General features: G+C 37.2%; 1 protein-coding gene across 1 annotated transcript in view; it reads left to right on the forward strand.

Annotated features, from left to right (window-relative positions):
• Positions 1-26,151, forward strand: part of RGS7BP (regulator of G protein signaling 7 binding protein) — a 41,652-nt gene that overhangs the window by 12,749 nt on the left and 2,752 nt on the right. Inside the window, exons 3-5 of the mRNA XM_064438402.1 lie at positions 13,772-13,902; positions 23,778-23,925; positions 25,352-25,422. Of these exons, the coding sequence (XP_064294472.1) occupies positions 13,772-13,902; positions 23,778-23,925; positions 25,352-25,422 (350 nt within the window). The remainder of the gene's footprint in view (positions 1-13,771; positions 13,903-23,777; positions 23,926-25,351; positions 25,423-26,151) is intronic.

Raw genomic sequence — 26,151 nt, forward strand, 5'->3', positions numbered from 1 at the left:
ATAAACATGATTAACAAGAATAATGAATGGTTTTAATATTTTTTTTAATGCTGTGGGAAAAGTCTTGAAAATCGTTCATTCAATCTCTGACTGATGTTTTAGGTAAGCCACTTATTAAATAGGTGCACCAGTACTTATTTTCTCTGGAAAATACTGTGTATATTATTGAATGCTTTTACATCATGTTTCAGTCTTTCAAGGGAAGGCATATTGAAATTTCTATTTTATTATTTCTGTAGTGTTTCCTAAATAAAGCATGTGAAGATTACATTTTTATCATACTGTTTTTCTAAACTCTTTCTTTAAAAATTGATTTTAAATGTCAACTTGCTGGAATTTGAGGCTCTAACACATAATAGTACATAGCACCTCTTGTATGTATCTTGGCATGTCTCAAGTGGAATCATTCAATAAGCTCTTCCCGAGCAATATCTGCAGTGATACTAACTTGTATTTGTAAATAATGCTTTAAAAAGGGTTTTAATAATAAATTTAAAAGGCATTTAAAGGCTTGCAAGTGCAGCTAATTATGAGTCTTTCATGTCATGCAAATGACCCTATGCCCACAAAAATTAGGGGTACCACAGAAGCCTACATGGATTCAGAATTAACATTAGACCAATCCAAAATAATTTTTTTCATTCCAGTACTTCTGAGAGAAAATATCTTTTGTGGAAAATTTTGCAAAAAAACCCACATTTCTTGAAAAAAAGTATACTGAAGCTTCATGCCTAGCTTTACAGATGTGATTAAAAGTTGCAGTTGTACCGATCTATAACAGAGACAGTCAAGAGGGTCTTTACGTCCTAATTAGGGCCACGCTTTGAGATCTGTCTCAGCAGCATATTTCAGTAATTTTGTTCTCTTGATTTCTACTGAAACACAGCTGAGGCCAAAGCTGAGAATTTAGTCATAAGTTTTAAGTGCTTCTTTCTTGAACATTTTCTTAAATACCATTTGATTAAGAAATTCCACGTGGCTCCAGTTATTATTATTAGACATTCTGCTTACCTTGGTTCTGTATAGCTTTGGCTATATTGTTTTCAGAAAATTACTTCTGATTCGCACTGAAGTTTGTAAAACTCCAGACTATTTTGGCAATATGTTCATATATCTTAAGTGAGAACATGAGATAATGAAGTTGGGCATTAGAAAGACTTTAATGTGGGCTCTTAGAATTCCATACATACTGAGGTTTTGCTTCTGATTTCTTAACTCTTTTTTTAAGTTTCAGATTGAGATTTTCCTGTTAACAGAAATATTTTTACTAATTCCCAGTACTTCTTAACATTCTGAAACACTTTAATTAAAAAAAAACCAGTTTTGATTCTGTGCCCCTCACTGAAATTGGCCAGTGCTGTTGCAAAGTTAATTGGACAGGACCATGCAATTATGTGCATGTCCTTCTCACAACCTGTGTTCTCTCATGTCCCTTCAAGCTTCAAGTGCTAGACTTCCTGCAGAGTCGTCTAAGAAAAGACTTCATATTTATTGTGAACTTTGGTGCATGGATGTTTGCTCTAGTGAGATGTCAAGTACCAAATGATAAAGAATAGCTGCTCTCAACAGCATCATCAGTAACTTGCCAGATCAGTCTCCAGCCAAGGAGATCTCAGATCTGTCAGGCTTACACAGGGAAAAATCCAACCAAAACCAAATTTGCTATAAAGTGTGTAAAATCTGTTCTAGTTTTTCTAATTGTTTTATAGTTCTGTTTCATAACAATTAAATATTTGAAACCATTATCTGGGCATTAAGGTCTCATCTGAACAAAGCATTAAATTAAGCATTCCTTAATTGGGAATCCTTCCAGTACTATCAATTAAACAATGTTTAAATTCATGTTTTAAAATTAAACATGTACTGAAGTGCTGGCTATTATTGAATACTATTTCCTCTTTGCAGGATACATTTGCAGATCTACATTTAGATTTTCTACATAATTATTAACTAAAAGAAATAATATACTCAGTTATTTCTATACGAACAATTACTGTAGTTCTTTTTTTCTCTTATGTTCTATTTTTTATCTTGCTATTCTTAGCTTTCATATGAATACTTCCTGCATGAACATTTCCTGTCAGCATAGGAATTTGGCATAAGAATTCAAATACTGTCATACTGTATTAAATTATGTGCTCGAAGTTGTTGAAGAAACTGCTTTCCCATTGCAGAAGAAAACAAGTTTGCATTTATTGGGTGAGCAAAGAAAAGCTGACACTTTGTATTTCTGTCTATAATGGCAAGACAGATCATTGCAAATATACTGTTGGTAACCTTGTCAGCATGGCAAATGTTTAAGTGGCAAAATACCTAAAAGCACCTTTTTATACAGCAGCATCCAATAATTTCCGTAACTTTTGGAGCTGTTATTGTGAAGCAGAGCTATACACCCATGTGTGTTTGCACCCCCAGTCCAACACCAACACCAACAAAACAGAGATTGGTACTTCAGGATAGTATGGCAACAGCAACCATAGCCCTGTGTACATAGGCTGAGCAATGTGAGGCTGAGTGCTGAGGATGCAGTCTCTTCACACAGGATGAAGAACACCATGGCCCCAAAGTCATGGGCATTCCAAAGTCTGGGCATTTAATTTAGCTGCAGACCTATCCAAAGTTGTGTGTGTATAGTCCTGCTGTTCATTTTACATCATTCAAGACGTGGAAAGGAGTAGTATGTCTGTGCAGCTGCTAATACAGGATACTGGATGCCGAAGGAAGACTTTGTGGAGGCATTCTTGCTTCCCAAGCAGAAATAGGCAATTCAAAGAGGAAAAAAAAGTAACACCGGTTCACAAAGTTGAGTGGAGACTAGAGCAAGATTGAAAACTCCAAAGTGAAAATAATGCAGAGTTCTTCATGCTAAAGTACTGCTTCCTGAACACATTTTATCAACAGATGGTTTTACAAATTTCTTTCTCCATATATGAATTCAAGCATTTCAGGAAGCTAATCTATTTCTTTTTGCTCTCTTCTTTTTTTTTTTTTTTTTTTTTTTGACACATTAAAGTTTTCTCACAGTCTCTCAGCTGTGATTTTTAACTTAACTACTCATGCAGATTTGATCTGTGAAATATCTGGTGGTGCTGTGTGAGATACTTCTACTGACACTATACCACAATTTCTTTTTCACTCGGGATACTTTTATATGGAAGTATTTGGATATTTGTTTTTAAAAGAGAAAAAAGTACTCCAGGGCATAAGAAAGATCTATTCAAAGCATTCCTAGAAGCATTTGATACATCCAGAATCCCAAATAGCACCTTATTCTGAGCAACCTACTAATGATCTTCTTGATGGACTCTTTTCCTTCCAGTTCAGAATTGTAGTAGTCACATCTTTTGACTAAAAGGAAAAAACAAGAATTATGAGAATATATGGATTTTGTCAGTAATTTTTAATACGATATAGCTCTTACCCAAACCCTAGTGAAGGTTACAGAACATTTTCCTTTTAGTTTCAGTAGTCCTTAGACCAAAGTGTTTTGTTATATTTTTGAGGAAATGGAAATACATTGTTTCTTACCGCTTCTCATTTTGCCATGTCTTCACATCAGCTTAGTTTTTCTTATTTTGAAATACGGAAAACCAGAAATCTAAATTACAAAGAGATAATGTGTTCAGATTACGCAAGCACTTTATGGAATAGCCTTTGGAAAAATTTTTATATTGAAATTTATTTTCAGAGTAGGTACTAGAGACAATTAAAAAATCGAAAAGAGAAGTGTCATAAATTAAATCAGTCATCCGGTTTAGTGTCCTGTGGATGGTCAACAGCAGACGGCATCACTTGCCTGCAGCAGAGTTCCTTCTAAATCCCGTATGTTAGCAGTTTGTTGTGACCTAGATCCTACAGCACCAAATAATCAAAGCATTTAATTAATTTTCGTGCCTTTCTGGGAAGTCTGACCCTATTTGTCCACACAGATCGGAACAAATTTCATAGATCATCCCACATATGATACTTGTTTTGATACTTTTCAAACATTCTCTGTTAACCAAAGGAACTACACAGGACTCTAGGTAAGAATTCTTACCATGTAAGTTTTGCAGACTTTTGAAAGAGTTTATACATCTTTTATCAATGAGTAGTAAGTGATTAAGGGACATTTTAAAGAACTTAGCTTAACTAAGAGGTGAAATCCATAGGTAGCATGAGCCTGCAGTCAAGTTATAACAGGCAATGTGGAGGTATACTTGGCTTGAGCTTGTTGGCTGGCACACACCTGTCTATGCTTCCACTACTGGTTTATTGGAGAAATTTGAGAACAACTTGCAGATGCTGACAAGGCAGGGTGCTGAACAGGAATCTTTCTGGGAAACTTAAAAATTGTTGCATATAAAACTAATCTGACTGCCTCCTTCTTGGTTAGCACAGATCTTTTCTGGAAGGTCTGTGTTGTGGTTTGGGTTTGTCTATTATATAGTACTGTCTATCATATAATTTGAGGCAGTGAGGTGGTGAGATTTTTTGTCCAGCTGAGGCTAGAGCTAAGCAAGGTTGACTTGAGAGCTCATCCAAAGACTTCTTTCATCTAACCTGACACCACCTTTTCTCAACAGAGAGCCGGATAATGTGCAGAGAGAAAGGCCCTGTTCAGCTCATCTTTGGCTAGTGCAGAGGTCTTAAGTTCTTCCCTAAAATAAAGGCAAGGGACAGCCAGCTGAAAGAAAGAACAATGGAAAGGGGGCTTAGAGTTAGTTTCTGCATTTATTTTTTTTAAATCTTATAATAACTCAAAAGCATATTTAAAGACATGTGCAATTTCGCTTGGAATACTGAGTACTTAGAAATATCCTGTCAGGGACTTCAAGCTTAGCTAGTGTGGTGGTTTAACCTTGACCAACTGCCAAACTCCCACCCAGCTGCTTGCTCACTCACTCCTCAGCAGGACATGGGGACAAAACAGGAAGAAAGGAATGAGAAAGCTGGGGAGGGTGGATAAAGACAGGGACATTGCTTACTGACTACTGTTGCGGGCAAAGCAGGCTAGACTCAGGGGAGATAAACCTAACTTACTGCCAATGAAAATTAAAATAATTACTGACTTGGGTAATGGGAAGCAAAAGACAAATATTAAAAATACCCCTTCTCTCCCCCCTTTCCCATGCTCAGCTTCACTCCACACTCCTCTACCTGCCCCCCTAAGCAGTGCAGGAAGGATGGGGAATGGGGGTTTACAGTCGGTCCATGACAGTTCGGCTTTGCCTCTCCTTCCTCCGCACACTTTTCCTGTGTTCTAGCGTGTGCTCCTCCACAGGCTGCAGTCCTGTCAGGAAAATCTGCTCCAGTATAGGCTCTCCACAGGTGGCAGTTCCTTCAGGAATATCCATCTGCTCTGGTGTGTTCCTCTCTGCAGGCTGCAGGGAGTATCTGCTCTGCCATGGAGAATCTCCTCCTCCTTTCTCTGACCTCGGTGTACCCTCTCTTGTTTCTCACTTTTTGTTCCCTCTTCCTCTCTCCCTGTGGCATTTTCTGCCTTTTTAAAAACTAAGTTACCGAAGAGGTGCCACACACTTGGCTGATGGGCTCAGCTCTGTCCTGCCATGGGTTCCTTGCAGAGCTGGCAGGAACTGGCTGGAACCAGCCATGTCTGGCACAGGGCAGCCCCTCACCTCCTCCCACAGAGGGCCCCTGTAGCCCTCACCGCTACCAGCGCCTTGCTACCTACACCCAGTATGCCTAGTCTTACCTGTAGTGGAGTGAGTTGGAATAAAATTTCTTATAATAGTCCTGTTTTACTCAAGTCCAAGAAGTTTTACCAAGTGATTGGAATAGGTTTTGTCCTCTAGTGGAATAGTTTGAATAGTCCTCTGGTAGTTTACTTCTTGCCCACTCTTGAGTTAATTCAGCCTGTAAAATTGACTTCTGAGGGAACAAATCAAGAAAATGCCAGTGTGTGATTCTGATCGTTTCAAAAAAATGTGTTCTGACTAGCACCTGCAAATACTGAGTACACTGCACAGCTCTTAAAAACAGTGTGTGATACTTGTTCTCCTGATATAACGTGAAGTCAGGCGTGTGGAAGAATCACAGTGTTAATTAATTAGTAGTTAATTAATCCATTTTAAAGGTAAGGTTACTGCATCTGTAGCAATTATCTCATATAGTGAGTTTCCAGAAGAATTTTAGAACTTCAACATATAAAAAATAGAAGACTTCAATAACACAAGTGATGCTATATTTTTTCCTTTGGGTTATTTCTGAAGAGGGGAGCCTGCCAGAAAAAGGAAACAATAGCATATTCAAAATTACTGTAATTTTCAGACCATACATGGCCCTTAGTTTGTGACAAAATTTCTGTGGAAGGCAGTGACATTTTCTTGAATGGGTAAGAAAAATGTATTTCCTACTGTTATACTTGCACCTAAATTGTTCCAGCATGGAAATACCTAAACTGCCATCAACTTGCGAGTTAGAACATCTACAATATGAGTCACTGCACTGTGTTTTTATTCTACTTACATTATCATATACCCAGATTGAATCCATAAGCCTTATCAGAGTAATTGGAAATTTACACTGGTCTAACTAAACAAAATCTGATCACATCTTCTGTTATTGAGAACGCTGTTGTAATGCTTCAAAGCAACAAACTTATTTAATAAAAACAACTTTACAACCATTTATGGCTCTACTAGAAAGAACTAGCCCTGCTTTTTCTCTGGCTGGACTGAGATGTTGTGTAGCAGTTGTATCACAGTATCACAGCACATTGGCAGAGAACAAAAAACAAACACATGATACCGAAACTGACAACAATGTGTGTGAAACACATACATTAAAAAAAAAAAAACCATCAGATGGGAGGAGGATAAATAAGAATGTTTTCTCAAGATCTGTTTAGAGAAAGCATTGTCACTGGATGACTTTTATATTCAAAATGAATCAGCAAGTATTTTGTTACCTTTAAAGATGAATGGTTAAATGATAAAGAAATAAACAATGTGTTTAAGAGAAAAGCAGAAGCAGGTTTAATAGGCTGTTACACCTGAGCCATAATCAGAGGGGCCTCTTGCCCTCAGTATCTAAGGGGATTAAGTGTATCTCCTCAGCTGTATTTCTCACATTTTTCATTGTAGCAGAAGAACCATAATGTCCGTGGTAGCTCTCCCCAGGGCTCAGTGTTGGGGCCAGTCTTCTTTAATATCTTCATCAATGATGTGGATGAGGGGATAGAGTGCACCCTCAGTCAGTTTGCAGATAACACCAAGTCGGGTGGGAGTGTCGATCTGTTTGAGGGTAGGAAGGCTCTGCAGAGGGATCTGCACAGGCTGGATCAATGAGCCGAAGCCAATTGTATGAGGTTTAACATGGCCAAGTGCTGGGTTGTGCACTTCAGTCACAACAACCCCATGCAACGCTACAGGCTTGGGGAGGAGTGGCTGGAGAGCTGCCTGTTGGAGAAGGACTTGGGGGTACTGGTCAACAGCCGGCTGAACATGAGGAGCAGTGTGGTCAGGCAGCCAAGAAGGCCAACAGCATCCTGGCTTGTATCAGGAATAGTGTGGCCAGCAGGAGTAGGGCAGTGATTGTGCCCCTGTACTCAACACTGGTGAGGCCGCACCTTGAATATTGTGCTCAGTTTTGGGCCCCTCACTACAAGAAGGACATGAAGTTGCTGGAGAGTGTCCAGAGAAGGACAATGAAGCTGGTGAAGGGTCTAGAGAGCAAGTCTTATGAGGAGCGGCTGAGGGAACTGGGGTTGTTTAGTCTGGAGGAGTCTGAGGGGAGACCTTATCACTCTATGACTACCTGAAAGGAGGTTCTAGTGACATGGGTGGTGGTCTTTTCTCCCAGGGCACTAGCAATAGAACAAGAGGAAATGGGTTCAAGCTGCATCAAGGAAGGTTTAGATTGGCTATCAGGAAAAATTTCTTTACTGAAAGAGCGGTCAGGCATTGGAACAGGCTGCCCAGAGAGGTGGTAGAGTTGCCATCCCTGGAGGCATGTAGACATGGCACTTCAGGGCATGGTTTAGGAGACATGGTAGTGTTGGGTTGACTGTTGGACTTGATGATCATAGAGGTCTTTTCAAACCTTAATCATTCTGTGATTCTGTGATTCTTATTTCCAGATCATCTTTGTTGCTGCTATGTATTTCTAAACTGCAGTGTTTCTTATACTATATTAAAAGACAATCTACTGGGTAATATTTATGGATTGTGATTTTCCACAGCTTATCAAGCCAATATGCATTCCTTTTCATGGGAAGTACATGTATGGGGCAAAAAGCAGAATCTGATGAACTCGTTTTCACTTCTGATGTGCCAAATTTTTATTTTCCTTTAGCATTTGAAGACAAGCAGTCTTCATTACATGTCTAGACAGTTCTTTCAGCTTATCATATTTTAGAACTATTGATATTGTTCATAAAAATGATACTTTTTCTTAGAGTGAAGTATTGAATATGTCAAAGCAATACTTTTACAAAAAGGTGTATCAAACACTTTACTAAAAGTAAAATGCTGCTCTGTTGTGAATGTGTGACTAAAATTTTTAAGTTAAAATCAGAATTAGACCATAATCTTTGTTCTGTTTTAGTAGTTTTAAGTTTCATTGATTTCAGTGGGACTGTGAATGCTGGACACCTGTGGGAATTCAGGAAAACCTGAAGGCATTTTTTAGTTGTAACCAACATTTTGGCAGTACAATAAATAATCTGTCAACTATTTTGGACAAAAGAAAAATTGTAATGGAATTTTCACTCTTTACCTTTTCATGTTAAGGAGGGGCATTTTAATTGTGTTTATTCATGTATTTTAAAATTATTATCCGAAGAGCTGCATTCATTCACCTTTCTTATATTATACTGGGTACTATATGATTAGTATAAGAGCTCCCTCTATAGGTTTTATTTTAAATATCAGTGTAGGAAAATATAAAGGAAAGTAAATTCTCCATCTTGTCAGTGCTTCGTAAACATATTCAGTTGAACAACATGACCTGACTTTTAAAACACAATCTTTTATGGGAATAAAACCATCTATTCTACCAGTGGTTGAAGTATGAAAATGTCATGTTTTAGATTTATTTAAGTGGTATTTACAAAAAATTTATACTTTTAATTTTAATAGCAGCCTGATAAAGTGTGTCACTTAAGCTGCTGTTATATAAAGTAATATACCACCATTTTCTATTTTGTAACTATGGTATCAGAGCTCCTGAACTGCACAAGTAGGGCTCACATAGTAGTATGAATTTCTCATCAACTGAGAAGTGTTCACGTCATTGAATAATGACTTCTACCCTTTATGGCACCCTGGTGGTATAGTATTCATGTGACTACAGAAACTCCTAGTAAGGGAGGGACAGGATATTTGAAACTATTTAACATACAGCTATCAGCATTATTTAGGAGGGAGAGGAAAAAGGAAGGTCACAGCCAAATAATCTGCCAGTTTCGCCTAGAAAGTGTTTTTAAGTCAAATAAGTAATCCTACAGACTTCACGATGGGAATTGTGGTTGTTGGTAGTAATAAACTAACCATCTGGCTTTCTTTCATAGAGTGTTTTTATTATTAAAAACAAAACAAAAAATCTTTATGTGAAGGAACACATTCTCTTAGTCCATTTGAAAATGAAAGCCTACCATTTTCAAGAGAAGATCAGGCTGGAGTGAAGCCTGACAGCTATTAAGCAGTATGCAGCCTGTACGGACCTATAAAGTTTACCCTACAGGCAAAATATTTGCATTAAGTACATGTACACCCATCTCACCATTTCCCTTTCCTCATGTATGGGAACACGTGTGTCTTCCTGCTTCACTGGCAAATCAAGAGGGTTTTTCAGAGCAGCAGAATTTCATAAATTCTATCTTTGGTCTCTTCCTATACAGGCCATTCATTGCATTAATCTTGTGAGAGGCAGCAGTGCTCCCCTCTCAGATGTAGTATCCCCAAGAAGCCACAACCCGTGTATTCAAATCCTGTAAAGGTTACCAGTAACTCATTATCATACCTAAGTGGATAGGAAGAAGCAAGAAAATTTCGGCTCCGCGATGGATGTGGGAATGGAGCACAATACCTATTGACAGCCTTGTGGCAGCTGTGCTCAGACGCCAGCGATGAGGAACTGGTCTTTGGCTCATGGGCAGGTGCTCAGTGCTGTGCTAGCTCTCATATGCCCAGCTACACATAAGCTATTAAACAGCTCCACTGAGAACACAGTTTGGCACAGTAGTTGTATGCGATTGTATGATGTGAGATTTCTCTTGAATATCTAAGTGGTCTTCATAAAGAAATCAGCTGGACTAACTGAAGCAGAGGTGGCTGACTTTGGGGGGTAATAATAGAAGTCTGCATTAACTTTTCTTTGTAAATAAATACAAATTTGGTATACAGTTATTTAATAATAAGTAGACCAGCAGCAGCATTCTGAGAGTTATGCCTGTACTTGTCCCCTGTTCAACATTTCTCATAGTATGACACTGGACATACAGAAATAGAAAAGTACTGAGATAAGTGAAACTGATGACACTTTAAAGAGAAATTTTAAGCCCACTCCAGAAAGTATACTTCAGGGATTATTAAAGAAAACTTTATGTGCATTGGCATCAGAGCATGCGGCTTTCAGAGATGAAAATGAGTCCTATATACATGCATAAGAGAAAATTGTTCGGTTGCAAGCTAACGGAATTCTTACAGTCATTATTGCAATTAAACTCTAATTAACCAGTTTGAGACAATCTGTGAGGGTAGTAGTGGCCTAGAAGTAATTCTCATTGTATAAACTTTGGATAATTAAAAATATTTTTCTTGGATGTCACTGCTGTTACTCTGGATTTGCAAATGAGAGAAGAATTTTGCCTGCAGTCCAATTTCAGATGCTCCATATTCTTGAAAAAACAAGAATGGGTCAGAATACATCTATATCATAGATGGTTCTAGTTCTTGTTCTCATGCCACTTATAATTACAGTTTACAAGAAAAGCTTATTAGATTTACAACAGCAAAAAAAAATCAATTAAAATACCCATTACTGTGCTTATCAATGACTCTTTAAGCTCATTTATGAATAGGAAGACTGAAAAATTCAAACTGGCTTATAAGCCAGTCATCTTGTATATAATTGTTGCTTTCTTAGTGTGCACAATTAAAAATTCTGTCAGTAAGACCAAAAAAGTTTTTAAGAGAAGTTTTCACCATTTTTGCTTCTTAGAAATTAAATAGATTTATGAGGAAAAAACTGTTTTCTTAGTCCTGTGTGCAGACCCTCAATCTTTTTGCTAGTGACAGCTAGAAAGGAGAAATACATTCAGCATTGTAAATAAAGTTCCTGTAATGGACATGACTTCTAAAAAATCTAAGGATTTCTGACATTTGAAACAATGCAGAGAAAAATAGGGCAACCATGATCCAGTTTTAGCTAAATCTGCTGCAAGGAAGTTATCTTCTCTTGATGTAAGTTTCCATACTCCTCCTAGTGACAGACTTGTGGTTAAGGAATCCTAGCTAGACAGATTCAGCTTTACATGCATTTTCAGAAAGAGCTCTCATCAGTGAGCAGAAAGAGGTCATCCTTACCATCTGTGGTGGCTTTGTTTTTTGCAGGTTCCACTTCGCACATGAACGTTTATGGGGCAATGCCCTGCAGGTGGAATAGGCACATCAGTGACTCATTTTTCCATTACTCCTTTTGTAACTGTTCATCTTCAGCACAGAAAGGAAAGTTTAGGCATCTAGGAAAATCAAGCAGAAACAGAATGTGCTTGTGTGTATGTTTTGTCCAGGGCTTAAGTATTACATGAAATAAGCAGTAATTTTGAAGTGCTACATTTTGGAACTGGGTACTAAGTATGGAAAGTAAATGGAATTCTACAGTCCTAAATCTTTTTGTAATCCCTCTATTGGTAAGGATAGCTCAAAGTAAATTACTGTATGCGTGCTTACAGGGAAATTAACTGCAACAGTAAGTGATGCAGATGACAGGGGGAAAAAAAAGCTGTATCTTCACCTACTGCAGTGATTCCACGCTGTTGAACTTGGGAATAGTGTTCAATGAACATGTAAGAATATGTGACACTAAGGGGTACAAAAAACTTCATGTATAAGACAAAAGGTAGGACCAATCAGAATAGTAAAAGCCTCCAAGAGGCCATGTATTATCTACATATGTACTGCATAGTTCTTAAATTTAGCTATCAGAGAAATAAAAGCCGTTATATTAGACTCAAAGTTCAGAAAGTTAAAATACTTCTCCAGAGGAAGAAAACGTGGTGTGCTGTACCTTTGCTGTATTTGGCTAGTTGCTTCTTCGGGCTGTATTTGGTTAGATGAATTCTGTAATGTTACATTTACTCCTGAGACTGCCTCTTACATCAAATGTCAGAATCCTATTCTGCTCTGAGATTCATCCAGTTCTGTAGTAACTCTTCTACAGAAAATGTTGAAATCATGAGGATCAGTACATGCAAAATGAAGGACTAGACGCTGATCTTGAAAATACTGGTATGATTTAGAAATAACAGTCTATTTCTGAAGAACTGCTCCTGATTGATACTAAAACAGATTAAATTTATATCTGGGCTATATGTGTTTTATCTTTTTCAGTTAATATCAATAAGATTACATTAAAACTCCTTCTTGCCATCTGCCAGTTTGAAAAGAAATGCTGTTAAATTTATGGTTATTGTTTATACAGAGAGAACAGTCCATTTCTAATCAGCTAAGTGGTCACATATCTAACAGCTGCAATTCATATAACAAATAGATTGGTTAAAGATGAAAGAAACAGCAAACAGAACTGCAGAGAATGTTAAGATTTAACCCTTGTTAAACCAGGAGTACATACTAAGTATTAGATACTTAATGCAAGGTAAAAGAGTATAAAATACTGTAAGATACTAAGTAGTCTTAAGTGTCTGAGAAGTCTGCAAATAAATAGAGTGTTTAAAAAATTAAATTCCATTTATCCCAAAATAATTTTGTGTGCATGTATGTGTGTCATAATGCTGTGTGTCTTCTAAGAATAATTTTCAGCATTTCAGAACCAGTATTCTTTATTTTGTTACACTACTGCTTATGCAGTCACTAAAAATATTTATGTTTCTATCCTTTGAAAAGAATGTGAGATTTTAACACAGATCCATTGCTAGGAAATATGTGTTTTCATATGCAGTTAAGGACTTGACTCTGAATAAACAAAAAAAAATAATCTGTCAGGTAGTTCATTCTTCAGGAAAAATTTTCAGGGTCTTAAGGCTATCAAATGTTTTCTGAGTTGGAATCACACAAAATAGGAACAAATATTATAGGAAGCTTCTGAAAAGACAACTTCAGAGTATTGAGGGTGAAGCATTTTTGTTCTGCCACTGTAGCTTTATTCTGTATTTACTATAAGATGCAGGGAGTACCATATCATGCATGGTATAATTTTTCAACAAACAAACAATTCACTTTAAAAGTAGAAGTGGCTTAATAGAAATGCACATATTATAGTCTAGCCAAAAGAAATAAAGCTTCTAGGATGGGCAGGTTTATTATCATATGTATGGTATTGCTCGTGAAGTAACACAGACCACATCAATTGTAATTTGTACCACAGTCATTTCTTACCTTTCTGATGAGGTCTACCTTACAATGGATCAGCAGGTGGGACTGATCTTCCTTTGTCCCTTCTAAGTCCGGCATGATTTCTTTTCAATCTTCGGTATTTTTCAACTTTGTCTTTTTTTTTTTCTTTTTTGGATGCATTTTTTGTTTGTTTAAGCATTCTTCATTGTACAGCTTACCACTACTCTTACTAAAATTTTTCTCTTTTACTGCAGCCCAGAAGATGGTGAAATTCATCCTGAAATCTGTAGACTATACATCCAGTTGCAGTGTTGCTTAGAAATGTACACAACAGAAATGCTTAAGTCCATATGTCTGCTAGGATCACTGCAGTTTCATCGGAAAGGTATTGAATTGCACAAATATACAGATGCTGATTTTTTTAAAAAAGTCTTTTGGGGCATGCATGGGTATTCATGAAAGACAAAGCACCAAACTGTAAAATGAAGTATACCAGTGAAGCTTTTCAGCCACTAAAAAAAGCCATACTTCTATTTCATTATAATCACTTTACAGAAGCGCCATATCAGGCATGTATCACTAATGTCCTTGTTGTTTAGAAGTCTGAAATTTTTAAAAAAAGTTTTAGTTGTCTTTAGTCAGATGAGTGAGCAAACTATCTTAGTCATTTCATCAGAGGTTTCATCAGATTTGTTGGGTATGATATTTGAGAGCAAGTGTTTGGTGAAGTGATATGACATGGTTTTAGAATTAAACTGATTCCTTACTTTCCCTGTTATTTATCCAGCAATGCCAGCTTTTAGCAAAAGATTAATAAATAGGGTTAAAAAGCTGCCCACATTTATAAAACTAGATAATAGATTCAGAACTGAAATGTACCTCACAGAGCATTTTTATACACAAAGGAGATGTCCTTGCTTCAGTGAAAAAGCACCTCTCTAATGATTTCATATTTGATCAGCCACCTACTGAAAGGAAGATGTAGAATTGCAGATAATTCACTGAATAGGTTAGTTAGTAACCTTATTACTCATTGATGGCACACACTGATTGGGACTGTGTCTGCACTAATTGTAACTACTCCTTTCCCAGATACTATCTCAGCAGAATATACTATGTAAAGACAAGACAAAGTTCTGTAATGAACGGTAATGAAGGTCTTGTAATGAACCTTATGTATTTCCTGACATATATTTTTCCCATAATGTATTTTTCACATCTAGCTACAGGATGCAGCTAAAGCCAGTGATTTTTTTTTTTTAATGATAATAAGAATTGGAGGTTTATAACTGCTCATTTGAGCTTCTTGGTGATTTTCCCAAGTCAAAAGAAATCTGTAAAATAGGAGGAGACAGAATTAACAGAGCCATCGTATAACAAGATGCCAGTAGGTGCTAAAATAAGTCACCATTTTCTAAGACAGATTGTATTGCATTTCCTAGCATTGTCTGCAGTTGGCAAACCACCTTCCGTAACTGCTGCAAGAAAGTAGCTTGAGGTGATCTGCATAAGCCCAATATGTCTTGTCTATCCCTTTTGCCTCTGAATGGAATCTATATTAAAAATTTAAACTAAACATCAAACTATTAGGTGTCTAAATTAGGATAAGATGAATTACAGCATCATAGTATGGGCTAGCTTTGTTCCAATCTGGAATTACTTTTGATATGCAGTGGTTCCTCATCTCACCATAGAGAAAGTCATGGTAGCTATTCTGCCATTGCTAAATAGAGTAATTTTTGTCCTGTATCCATATAGAGCTTAACCACAGTAACTTGGCCTCAAGGTTCTGTGACATTCTTTGAGAAAAATTCATAATAGGCAAAAATTATATAATCACAGGGATTCAGATCATTTGAGTTTTGGAACTTAGCTGATAGAACATTGCTCTTGTATATTAAATATTTGGTATTTACAACACCTAGAAGTATTGTAAAGGTATCATGCAACAAGGAAAATTCCAGTTACATGTTAAGAATTTTTTCACAGTAAAGGTAGTCATATACTAGAACAGTCAACCAAAGAGTTTGTGAAATCTTCATGCTTGGAAATACTGATAACTCAAATAGCCCTGAGCAATCTGATGCAAGCTGTCCTTGCTTTCAGTAGGGTGTTAGACTAGATGACTCTGCAACCTATTTATTCTACGTTCTACCAAAACATACTATTTTCCAAGGAGTAGAATGAACCCGTACCTTTCTTTAATTTTATTCCTTATGTAAAATAGTACTGTAGTGTAGGCAAAGTGCATAAATTTATCTGTAGGAATGAAAGAGCTGGTAATTTCAATGTTATAAAATATATTGGACTATTGATAGTATATAGCTTTTTTACTTTTTCACTGATTAGTTTTTTACTGGTTTTTCACTGAGTAGCCATATTTAAAAAAATCATTTTCCTTGAACGATTTCCATAGAAATTTTGCTTAATTCATTAACATGGATGTCTGATGTTCTTGCTGTGTCTTAAAGTTCATTTTTGAAGGTAATATTTTCCATTTGAATGTAATATTTTCCATTTTCTAGTTCTCGTACCTGTTGGATAAGTGGTTTGTTAGGTTTTTAAATCTCCCATGAGATTTCACCCATTTATGTTCTTACTTGGGAGCCAGCAGAGATTCAAGTAGAATGACATGCAGGCTGTTCTCAGCAACCTGCTAATAAATAATAATGTGAGTACTGGTATCTTGACCAGACATTATCAAACAAACTACAGAACTGATAAAGACAAGCCAGTGCTGATGCTCTTTTCCCAAGGGAAACTCAGCCAATGCTCCCTGCTGGGAAACAGATGCTCCTTAATGAAACACCACACTACAGTTTGAAGAGCTAAGCTCTGGGTATTCTCACTGTCTTTCACAGCACTGATCTTCTATCTCTCCTTATCTTTCTGTTGTACTGAACAAACATTCCTATATGTACTGTATGGTATATATCAAGCTTCCTGTACAGAAATTTATTACATATTTACTGTGCTTTAGATTAACTCATTACTATCATACAACCTCTGCTAGAAAAGTCAGATAGTCTGTTATTTCTCTGAGATGTAACAGTCCCAGTGGGGCCAAAAGCCATAAGTATTTCCAGCTGTGTTATGCAGTAAGTAAACTGAGGTAAGTGGTCTCTAATAAATTTGTTGTAAGATACATACAACACAAAAGCCCAGTGTTGAAAATGCATTGTGAGTGCAAAGTTCAACACTCAGAAAGTTTACAAAGGACAGAACAAAACATGCCCAAGTAGCCTTAATTCAAGGTTTTTGTAGTTAACAAATATTTGGCTACCTGATTATACATTTTATTACTCCTCCTTTCCACAGTCCCAAGAGTCCTGGCTAACTAATACTTAAATATTTACTTGGGCATACATCTTTCTTTTATGCTAATTGTTCAGTGTCATACATTTCATTTATTGCACACAATTCTGTTCTAAAGGCAGATTTCTTCTGATCCTCAGGCCTTTCTCAATAACTCATACACTGATGGTAGTATCTCCAGAACTGCCTTGCATAGTGAGGTAGTAGCAATTTTTCCCATTGTAAAGAAGGAACAAAGAGAGATTAAGCTAAAGATTCCTAATTTAGCATCTGAGATGGCAGCATACTTTATGAAGTGCTGTACATGTTTATAGAGTAATTTTTCAATAGCTTCATTTGCAGCTGAGTGCAAAGAGTCTCTGGGTTGAGCAACCAGACAATTAGAAATACTTTGTCAATAACTATTTTGAGGAGCTGGGTTTAAGCAACTTGGAGAGGATCACAAGAAAACTTTGGGTAGGTATAAAGTCCAGTTTTCAGGGCAGCACTGTGAGAAACTCTCCTGTGTCTTCGTGCAGTCCCTAACATGATGGCTTTAAGGGTCTTGTCATAGCAAATATCTTTTGGGGGTGACTATAGCAAATACTGTTGCAGCAGATATGCAGGTGGAAGCTCATGTTCCACCTCTTCAGGAAATCTTCTGAAAATTCTCACTGCATTTGTTCACCTAGGTTTTTTTCTGCATCATTATCGCACTCTGGCAGAACTTCTCTGGATAGAATCATCTTTCTAAGGCTTTGGCAAGCAACACATGAGTTCACTCACCTAGGACCTGCAGCTTCTCTCCTCATCTTGGTTATGCTTTATTTGTTCCCCTCCATCATTTGAATTACATAGCTTTCTGCCTTACGGAGCAGTGTCAAACACAGTTCTTAAAGCTAGTAATACTTTTTAAAATTTGAATTAGGGTTTCATGGAAACTAAGATATTCTGAATGAGCTTAAGTACCTCTCTGATGGTTAATAAAATTCAGCTCTAATTCCTTTTTATATTGTATGTCTATTTCATTGACATAGCGTGTTCCCAACTACTCTTCTTCTGATTAAATAAACAAATCCTGGCTTAGCTAGCAAGGTCTTAGGAGAAGCAGTTTACATAATTTCTGTCCATGGAAGCTGCTGAATGTGATTACCCTTTTTCCAAATTAATTCTGAGATTGTCAAGGCCCCACATTGAGAAAACCCAGAACTACCACAGAGTTTTTAAGTACACTTCGGCATACTTTGCTGTATTCAGCCACAAATATTTCGGGGTCAGAGGTTTCATTGATACCTTATAAGGAACTGCATTGCATTTTCAATATGTAAACATAACAGATAAAAGAGCTTTGCTGATTCATATATCCACAACAGTAATATATTCCTTTCATTGCAAGGAACTGTAAAATATTATCATTGGATCGTTATAGCATGCCACTGTGGCAGTATGCATTACTGAAGTTTAATGTCTATACACGTTTACATAGAAACCATTAATTTCTTAGGATCATCTACAGGTATAATTGGCTTGATTATATAATTAAATATATTAGAAAATATTTTTTTAAATCCTAAATTGCAGATTCCAGTCATTCTATTAGCCAGCTATGCAGCATCTCAGCAATGCACTCATTTTAATAATTAAGGAAGTAAGCCCATGTTACAAATCAAAGGCAAGAGGGGACAGTTAAAATGAACTGGAGATGCTTTCTAGAATTCAAAACACACTGTAAAAATATTTCTCAAAGAATTACAAGATTTGAAACTGGTGGCTATTTATGCTGGCTTTGAACAAAATAAGTCACTGCTCATGTATAGTTACATTATTCTTCTGGTCCAGAATCCGTACAGCCTGCTATATGGTTTGTGACTTGTTGAAAAAGAAGCATACCTGCATGGAGAGGTAATTCCTGCCATCAGTTATTTACACATAGTTCTAGTCATTTTAGTAGAATTTGAATATCTCTGCAAAAAAAAAAAAAAAAAAGAGTCCAGGATACATTAGCTTCCAAGAATCTTAGTTTCTTGTATGAAATGGTCTCAAAGTCTTATTTTTTCCTGTGTCTTTTTTTTCTGAAGGTTGTGTTTATGCATTAATAATTTCTCAGAATAAGATACAAAGTACTTTAATGCTTGTAACCTACATATTGTCTATTCTTACCACAAGCCTATTTGGAAACCCTGAAGAAAAAATTACAGTTCAATCATTGTAATTGAGATGTGTGGGCCCCATCTGACTTACATAAACATAGCTGAGGGCAGAAGGATACCAGCACTAACCAGAGTGGTAGGTACTGAATGCTTAGGTGAAAAAAAGGAGAACTGAGTCTTATGGGAAATCGTGTCTGCATACTATGGACAGAAAACATTAGGCTTTTGTGATGTAAATTCAGACTGAACTCATTCCTGCATTGTTGGTGCATCAGAATGATACCAAACCACAGATAAATGTGTGCCGTACAAGAAGTTGATAGCACAACTTGTTTTTCCAATATATGTTTTGTGATAACAACTTATATTTCATTAAAATAGTACCTAAAAGCCTGTGATAGCTTATATTATAGATTACAGAAATAAACCCTCAATTCAGTGAAGGGATTTTTGTTTTATTTGGCTTTGTTTAAATTACATGCTATTTAGAGTCTTGAAGAGGAGAGGAAGGATTGTTTAACAGATATGCTACAATCTCAGCATTCTATTTAAAGACTGGTAGATTTGTGTCATTATGTTGATATATTACTTACACAAAAGGGATAAGATGTCAGAAGCACACAGGTGAAATAATAGGAAATAAGGAAACAAGCACTTAAAAAATTGAGAATCACCTTGTTCTCATGTGGGCACTGTGAAGAGGCCAGATGACTAGAATAGAAACAAGCATGAAAGGAGGAGAACACATCTTCTACCACAACCTTGTTGTTCCTAGTGCATTTTCCTTAATAATAATATTTCCAGTGAGACAGTCTCATGAGTTCTGCAGGTCCCATGTGTAAGGAAGGAATGAAGTTCATCAGGCTGTTAGATATATTGCCACATTTCTTTTTTACTTCCTACACAATTCTTTCCTATTCCCCTTTTCATGTTCTCCTTTTCATTTACTTCAGCTGTGAGCCATAGCTTGTGCATTTATGCTTAACTGCCAGGTTAGAAGCCTGATGCAAATGCTGCCTTCTTTTTGAGAGAGGGGTTCTCTCAGCTTTTTAAAATTCTGTTATTCCCCCCAGAAATCTTTCCAATTCATCTGCAGTGAAATCTAACTAGCTCTAAGGGACCTATAATAGATAGTTTTTTCATTATGTAAGTTTTTCCAGGAAGTAGGTGATGACTACGAGTAGGTGCATAGGGTAGCATAACAGAAGCAAACACAGAGGTCACCTCAGAATCAGTAGAGAGCATAACAGGTGAGACTCATAAAGCATGGTGATCACAGATGTATGTAGCCTTTCTGAACTGATAATTTTCTACCCTCTTATTTATCCTCACTCAAGTTTGATCTTCAGCATTATCTATTTCAATAAATCTAATTTCATATCAAAGACATATCCTGCTTCTTAAAGTAAAAAAAAAAAATATGCTGAATTAGAGGCTAGAAGACAAAGAATACAGAATCACAGAATCACAGAGTGGCAGGGGTAGGAAGGGACCTCTGGAGATCATCTTATCCAACCCCTCCGCTTCAGCAGGGACACCCAGAGCAGGGGGCACAGGAACGCATCCTGGGGTGGGTTTTGAATGTCTCCAGAGAGGGAGACTCCACAGCCTCCCTGGGCAGCCTGTGCCACTGCTCTGTCACCCTCACAGGAAAGAAGCTTTTTCTCATGTTTGGGTGGAACTGCCTGTGTTCCCACTTGTGCCCATTGCCCCTTGTCCTGTCACTGGGCACAACTGAAGACAGCCTAGTCCCACCATCCTGACACTCACCCTTTAGATATTTATAGGTATTTATGAAATCCCCCCTCAGCCTTCTCTTCTCCAGGCTAAACAGACCCAAGTCTCTCAGCCTTTCCTCATAAGGGAGATGCTCCAGTCCCCTGATCATCTTCATAGCTCTCCGCTGGACTTGCTCAAGGAGTTTCACATCCTTCTTAAACATGCTTTATATTAAAATGTCACAGTAAAAAAGCCTCTGTGTAGTCAACTGGCAAGAATAGCAAGTGTATGTGGACACCTCCGAAAACACTGTGTGCACAACCAAATTCCAACAGAAATTAATAAAAGTCTTTCCACTGACTAAATTGAAAGTAAAATTTAGGGTTCATATCCCTATTTTAAGAATGTGCAATACAAAAGATATTCTTACCACCATTAGAAGGATGAGAAGATTAAAGAGCTTTTGTTTCTCAACAGGCTGTGCCATGTAGTAGAAATGTTAAGCCTGAGTCATATACATTATTCAAGCAAAGCCTTTGTTACTAGCTGCCTCTTTAACTGTTTTCAAGTGATTGAGCAGATGCTCTGAAATTCAATAAAGTCTTCGTGAATTGTTCACAATACAACAGAGTTACTGGTAAAGAGCTTTTTTCAGTTGAAGAGAAATCTGTGCTGTTCATTCTGCTAAATCTGCAAGAGCTTGCCTTTGTGCTAGCAAAAAGAGCCTTAGAGTCTCAGTGCTTCTGTTCTCAAGTTGTGAAAGAGAACTTTTTCTATTATTTCATCTAGTATTGTTATTGTTCCTTTGAAACATCTTTCACATCCCAGAAGGATGCATCTGTAGACAGGGTTATTCTTCACAGCCTGTCACAGAGGTCAGGTCAGAGTTCCAACATAACATTTCAAAATAATAGGAGAATTAACTAATACCCAGTTCCAGCAGTAACACCTTGTTATATCGGTGGCAAATTAGATCATTTCACTGAGGCAACCCTCTTTTACAAAGAAGTGGTGAGATATTGGTAACGGTATGTTGTGTTATGGGCTTCTTGTAATGGGAAGAATAATGAATAATGAAGCTTACACAAATGAACAGTTAAAATTGTACAATATGGACTACCTTAAAATAACAGCAAAAGCTGCAGTTAAGAACTAAAAAAAATTGGAAGTTATACCTGCAGGGTGATACAGAGTAAAACACATAATCTGAGAGGTAGGGGGAGGATGCTGTTCCGCAAGCAGTTGGGTCAGCATTATAGCTTGTTACCACCAGAAAGGTCTTGATCCCTTCCCCTCTATCTCCCCTCCCTTGTCATGCCTTCACTTCCTCCCTTCCACTGCTTCTGGCCATATGATCATCCTCCTCCTCTGGCACTTCCTCTGGAACACGTAGTGTTCTTCACTGACCTGACTTAAATCACTGCAACATCAGAAAACTTCACATTCTATTTTTCCTCTTATTGGGGTGATCTTCTACTGTTTGATGGGTTAAAGTGTCTCACACAGGGATCTGGCAAAGTACGAGTTTGCAGTGGATGGCAAAGTAAGCAGCAGAGAGCGGACAAAGGACATCATTCTTCTACTGATTCTTTTATAGATTATAAACTTGTAATGTCAGGTCATGCAACCTCTTGGAATCATAGTTAGATGGCTTGGTTGGGGGGAAGCAGGGAAAAGGGCTTCCTACTGACTTCAGAGAGTACTGAAAACATTAAGCAGGTATCTTCTATAGTATAAGAAACGTCTAGTCTGACATTTAGACAAGTAGGTAAGAGTAATTTTTTTTTTTCAGCCAAGGGATAATTTACAAGAATACAACAGCTTAAAGAACCTGTCCAAAAAGAGCATCTTGAAATCCAGGAATTTCTAGTTTAAAAAAACCAAGGCTATAAGCCTGATAGCAGGGATACTTATTTATATTGTTGAAGACAAATATAGCATGGTCTGCAACCTTGGTCTCTAGTGTTGCAGAAAAATGGGCTAAATGACTACTACTCTGTTAGCTGTTCTTGTTCTTCCTGTGTCAAACCTTGTAGGAACTACTCAGGTTTATCCTGATGTGAAAATTTTTCAAATTGCAAATACTGTGAGATGAAAATAACATTTCTTACTCAACTCCTCATACCACTGGTTTAAACGTTGAGATTTTTTTCTCTATTTTTAGGAAGTTTAATTTGTTTCTTTCTGAGATTGTTTACTCTATTTCATGAGAGAACTCAGAGGGGGAAAAACTTTTAAATTTTCAATAACATGTCTGGGGTGCACTTCAATTTGAATTTTCTCCTTTAAAAGTACTTGGTATCAGGACTGTACTTGCCACTACAGAAAAGGAATACCATCAGACAGTCCACACAAGGCTTGCAAGGATACAAAAAAATCCTACCAGTACTTAACTCTCTTGCATGCTCCACTACAATGGTCCACATCCTTTACCCCATTCTCTCCCTGACAACAGCCCTGGCAGTTGTGCCATGAAGTCCCCATTAAATTCCAACACTGCATTTAATTTTCATTTAGTGAGCATGGATTAGGCAAATCTAAGCATGGAAATTAAGAATATAATGTGTATTGGGCTGTGAGCTGTGGCAGCTATGTATTCCTTTTAAAATCACTAAGTACGAAACTGCACATTTTTTTTGTCTTCTGTTTTCCCTTAGTATTGCTGTAATACTAAGACGCATGGATTGCAATGTTCTTCAGCATCAAAGTTTTTGAAGTTGCTTTCGGAATGTATGCTGTTTCCTTACTTAATTTGTTCTGGTCTGTCCTCTAGCTCTTATTTTGTGTCACATGTGAGCCACTGGAGTTTAATTGAAACCCTTCATAATACTCACTATGTAAAATTCTAAGCTCCACAAATGCCTGCATAGAGCTTCTCTTAGTTTTGTTTGGTAGGAGTAACATATAGCGGCACTCTGATTAGCAGATTGGTGTGGTCTGCTCTCTTTCTGAACAGTTCTTACTCAGAGTTTGCATTCACCACTCTCTCTTCGTATATACTGTGCAAGATCAAGGTCAAAACATCAGTGATATAATCTGAGTATGCATTTTAATCAATAAATAATGGGGATATATATTTTGTTTAAATATTTTAAAGGAAAAGAACCTTGTGCCCCACCCAAGATCCTAGATACTAAAGTGGAGGAGAGTTCCGAAGTACCTATTTTAGAAGACACATCATCGTCACCAACAGATATTCAACAGCATTTATGGCAGGTTTCCACAGATATTGAAAACACTGAAAGGTATGTGTAACACTTCATTCCTAAACAAAACAAATTTCTGTCTAGGACTTACTTAGTCTTTTCCAATTAGGCAGCCAGTGTTACTACCATTACAGGTATTAGTAAATTAAATAACCTATTAGCATTTAGGAGAACAACTCCTAAAAGGAGGGCAGAGAGAAGTGACATCCTTAATTAGGCTAATTACGAGAGGGTCATTGGCAAAACCAAAGGGTGGGAAATTATGTTCCTAGTGGGCCAGGCTCTCTAGAAGAGGAGCTTTTGTCTCATCTTGACTGGTTTCTGATTTTGTACCTGAAATCTGCTGTCCTGTGGTTCTGCATTCATAAATCAAAAACACAGAGTCTCGTTCATGTCAGCTGTTTCTGTCCATAGTTATGAATGTGGAAGCCTTAGGAGGGGAGGGAAACATCATCCATGGGTTTGTTGAAGTGGAATTCTCTTACCCCCTTAACTATGCAGTTGAAAGACAAACATGAGACCCTTTAGTAGGGAGTAATCCTTATGGCCAACATTTCTTTGCAAAAAGTACCTGTTTTGATGGCTTTGTATATTAAGCTGCTGCTGAGATTGTAGTAGTTACCATGTTTTTTAATATAAAATGAGATGCAGTTCTACTAGAGGATAAAACTTAGCAATTTCTTGTTAGTCATGATGCTTCATTTCTAAGAACTATTTTATATGTAGATGAATGAGGCAAGACTACATTGTTTTTAAATCCTGAAAGCCCTAAGATATTACAAGCCTGCACACAAAATTGCTGGTCTGCTATCTATATGTAAAACAGGAACATTTTTGCAAGTTCTGGCCTCTCCCAAAATATACCCAAATGTAATGTGCTTTGTGAGATGATATTTTGCTATCATATTTTCCATCTCCTGCCTTTTAGAAAATTTCATGCCAGAGTCCTCCTAAGGGGGGTGAAAGTCACTGCCCTGTTTCTAAAATTTTCACTTAATGTGCAGGGAGCTTAAATGTCATGGATTAGCTACATGTATTATAATTTTATTCTGAACAATGAAACACATTAGTGGCACAAGCTACAAAATGCTGATATGGGTGTTAACTTGACATTAGTACTAGCTTGTGCTAATTTTAAGCCATATTGTGTATTTTGCCACAAGGATCACACTGTGCCCACCAACTCATTTAATATGGAATATTCAAGCACCAAAATAGATCACAAATTTGGGCCAGATGTGACTAGTTAATAACAGACTGGCTTAAAAGTGCTCCCTTATTAAATCTACTGCCCTTTATGTTGATATGCATCTTCTGATACATGTATATGACCCAAATGCTTGCCCAATAGATTTTTTTATTTATTGCTCCATCATTTCAGCATATAAAGCTATACTGTGAGCCATTCTGCATTCAGTCTGCAACTCCTGTTCTATTATATCTCTTTCAACTTTTGTTTCCACAGAGATATGAGAGAAATGAAAAACCTTTTAAGTAAACTCAGGGAGACTATGCCTTTACCACTGAAAAATCAAGGTATGTTCTGTGTTTTCTTCATATATGGAAAATTAAGATAATTAAAGATTTTGCCTTCCATTAGATTCAAAAATATAGGGGTTTTTAATAGAAGTTAGAAAAATCTGGGTGAAGTCTCTTCCATACTGATTCAGAGAAGCCAGAATTTAGTATGTGAACTTTGGCCTCTTGAGTTTCACATGAGGGATTCTGGAATTTTATAGATATTGTACCTATAGATAAAATAATAGATTTTTCCTGGTGACGTGAAAGCAGCAGCACAGCTAATTCCCTGTGTCAGGAGGCTTTCTTTTTCAAAGGTAATGAAGGTGTAAATTGCACCAACTATAATAGGGATCCTACTGAGTGATGGGGTTTGCTTTACCCCTAAAAGGCTTGTAGCATCTGTGGCAGACACTGACCCTATGCAGAAAAGATACTTGCCTTGAGTCGGCTAACAGTGTGCTTCTCCCAGTAGCCAGCTATGAGGCACCCTATACAAATGAAAAGGGGGGCAGGATCTCCATCCTATGCATGTATTTAGCAATGGGCCTTCATTTTGTGGCCCAGCAGTGTTAAATATTCCACATGTACAGGGACTCTCTTTCTTCATGTGAACATTAAAAAGATAATTTTCCTTTTTGGTTTCTTCATGATAATGTGTATTTCTTAAATGCTGTGTAGTCTTTGCACAGTGGCAGCTGGTGAATTATGCCTAATGAGGCCTAGATCTTGTCCCAAGTAACTAAG

This window comes from Phalacrocorax carbo, chromosome Z (genome assembly GCF_963921805.1).
Source record: "Phalacrocorax carbo chromosome Z, bPhaCar2.1, whole genome shotgun sequence".
Lineage (NCBI taxonomy): Eukaryota > Metazoa > Chordata > Aves > Suliformes > Phalacrocoracidae > Phalacrocorax > Phalacrocorax carbo.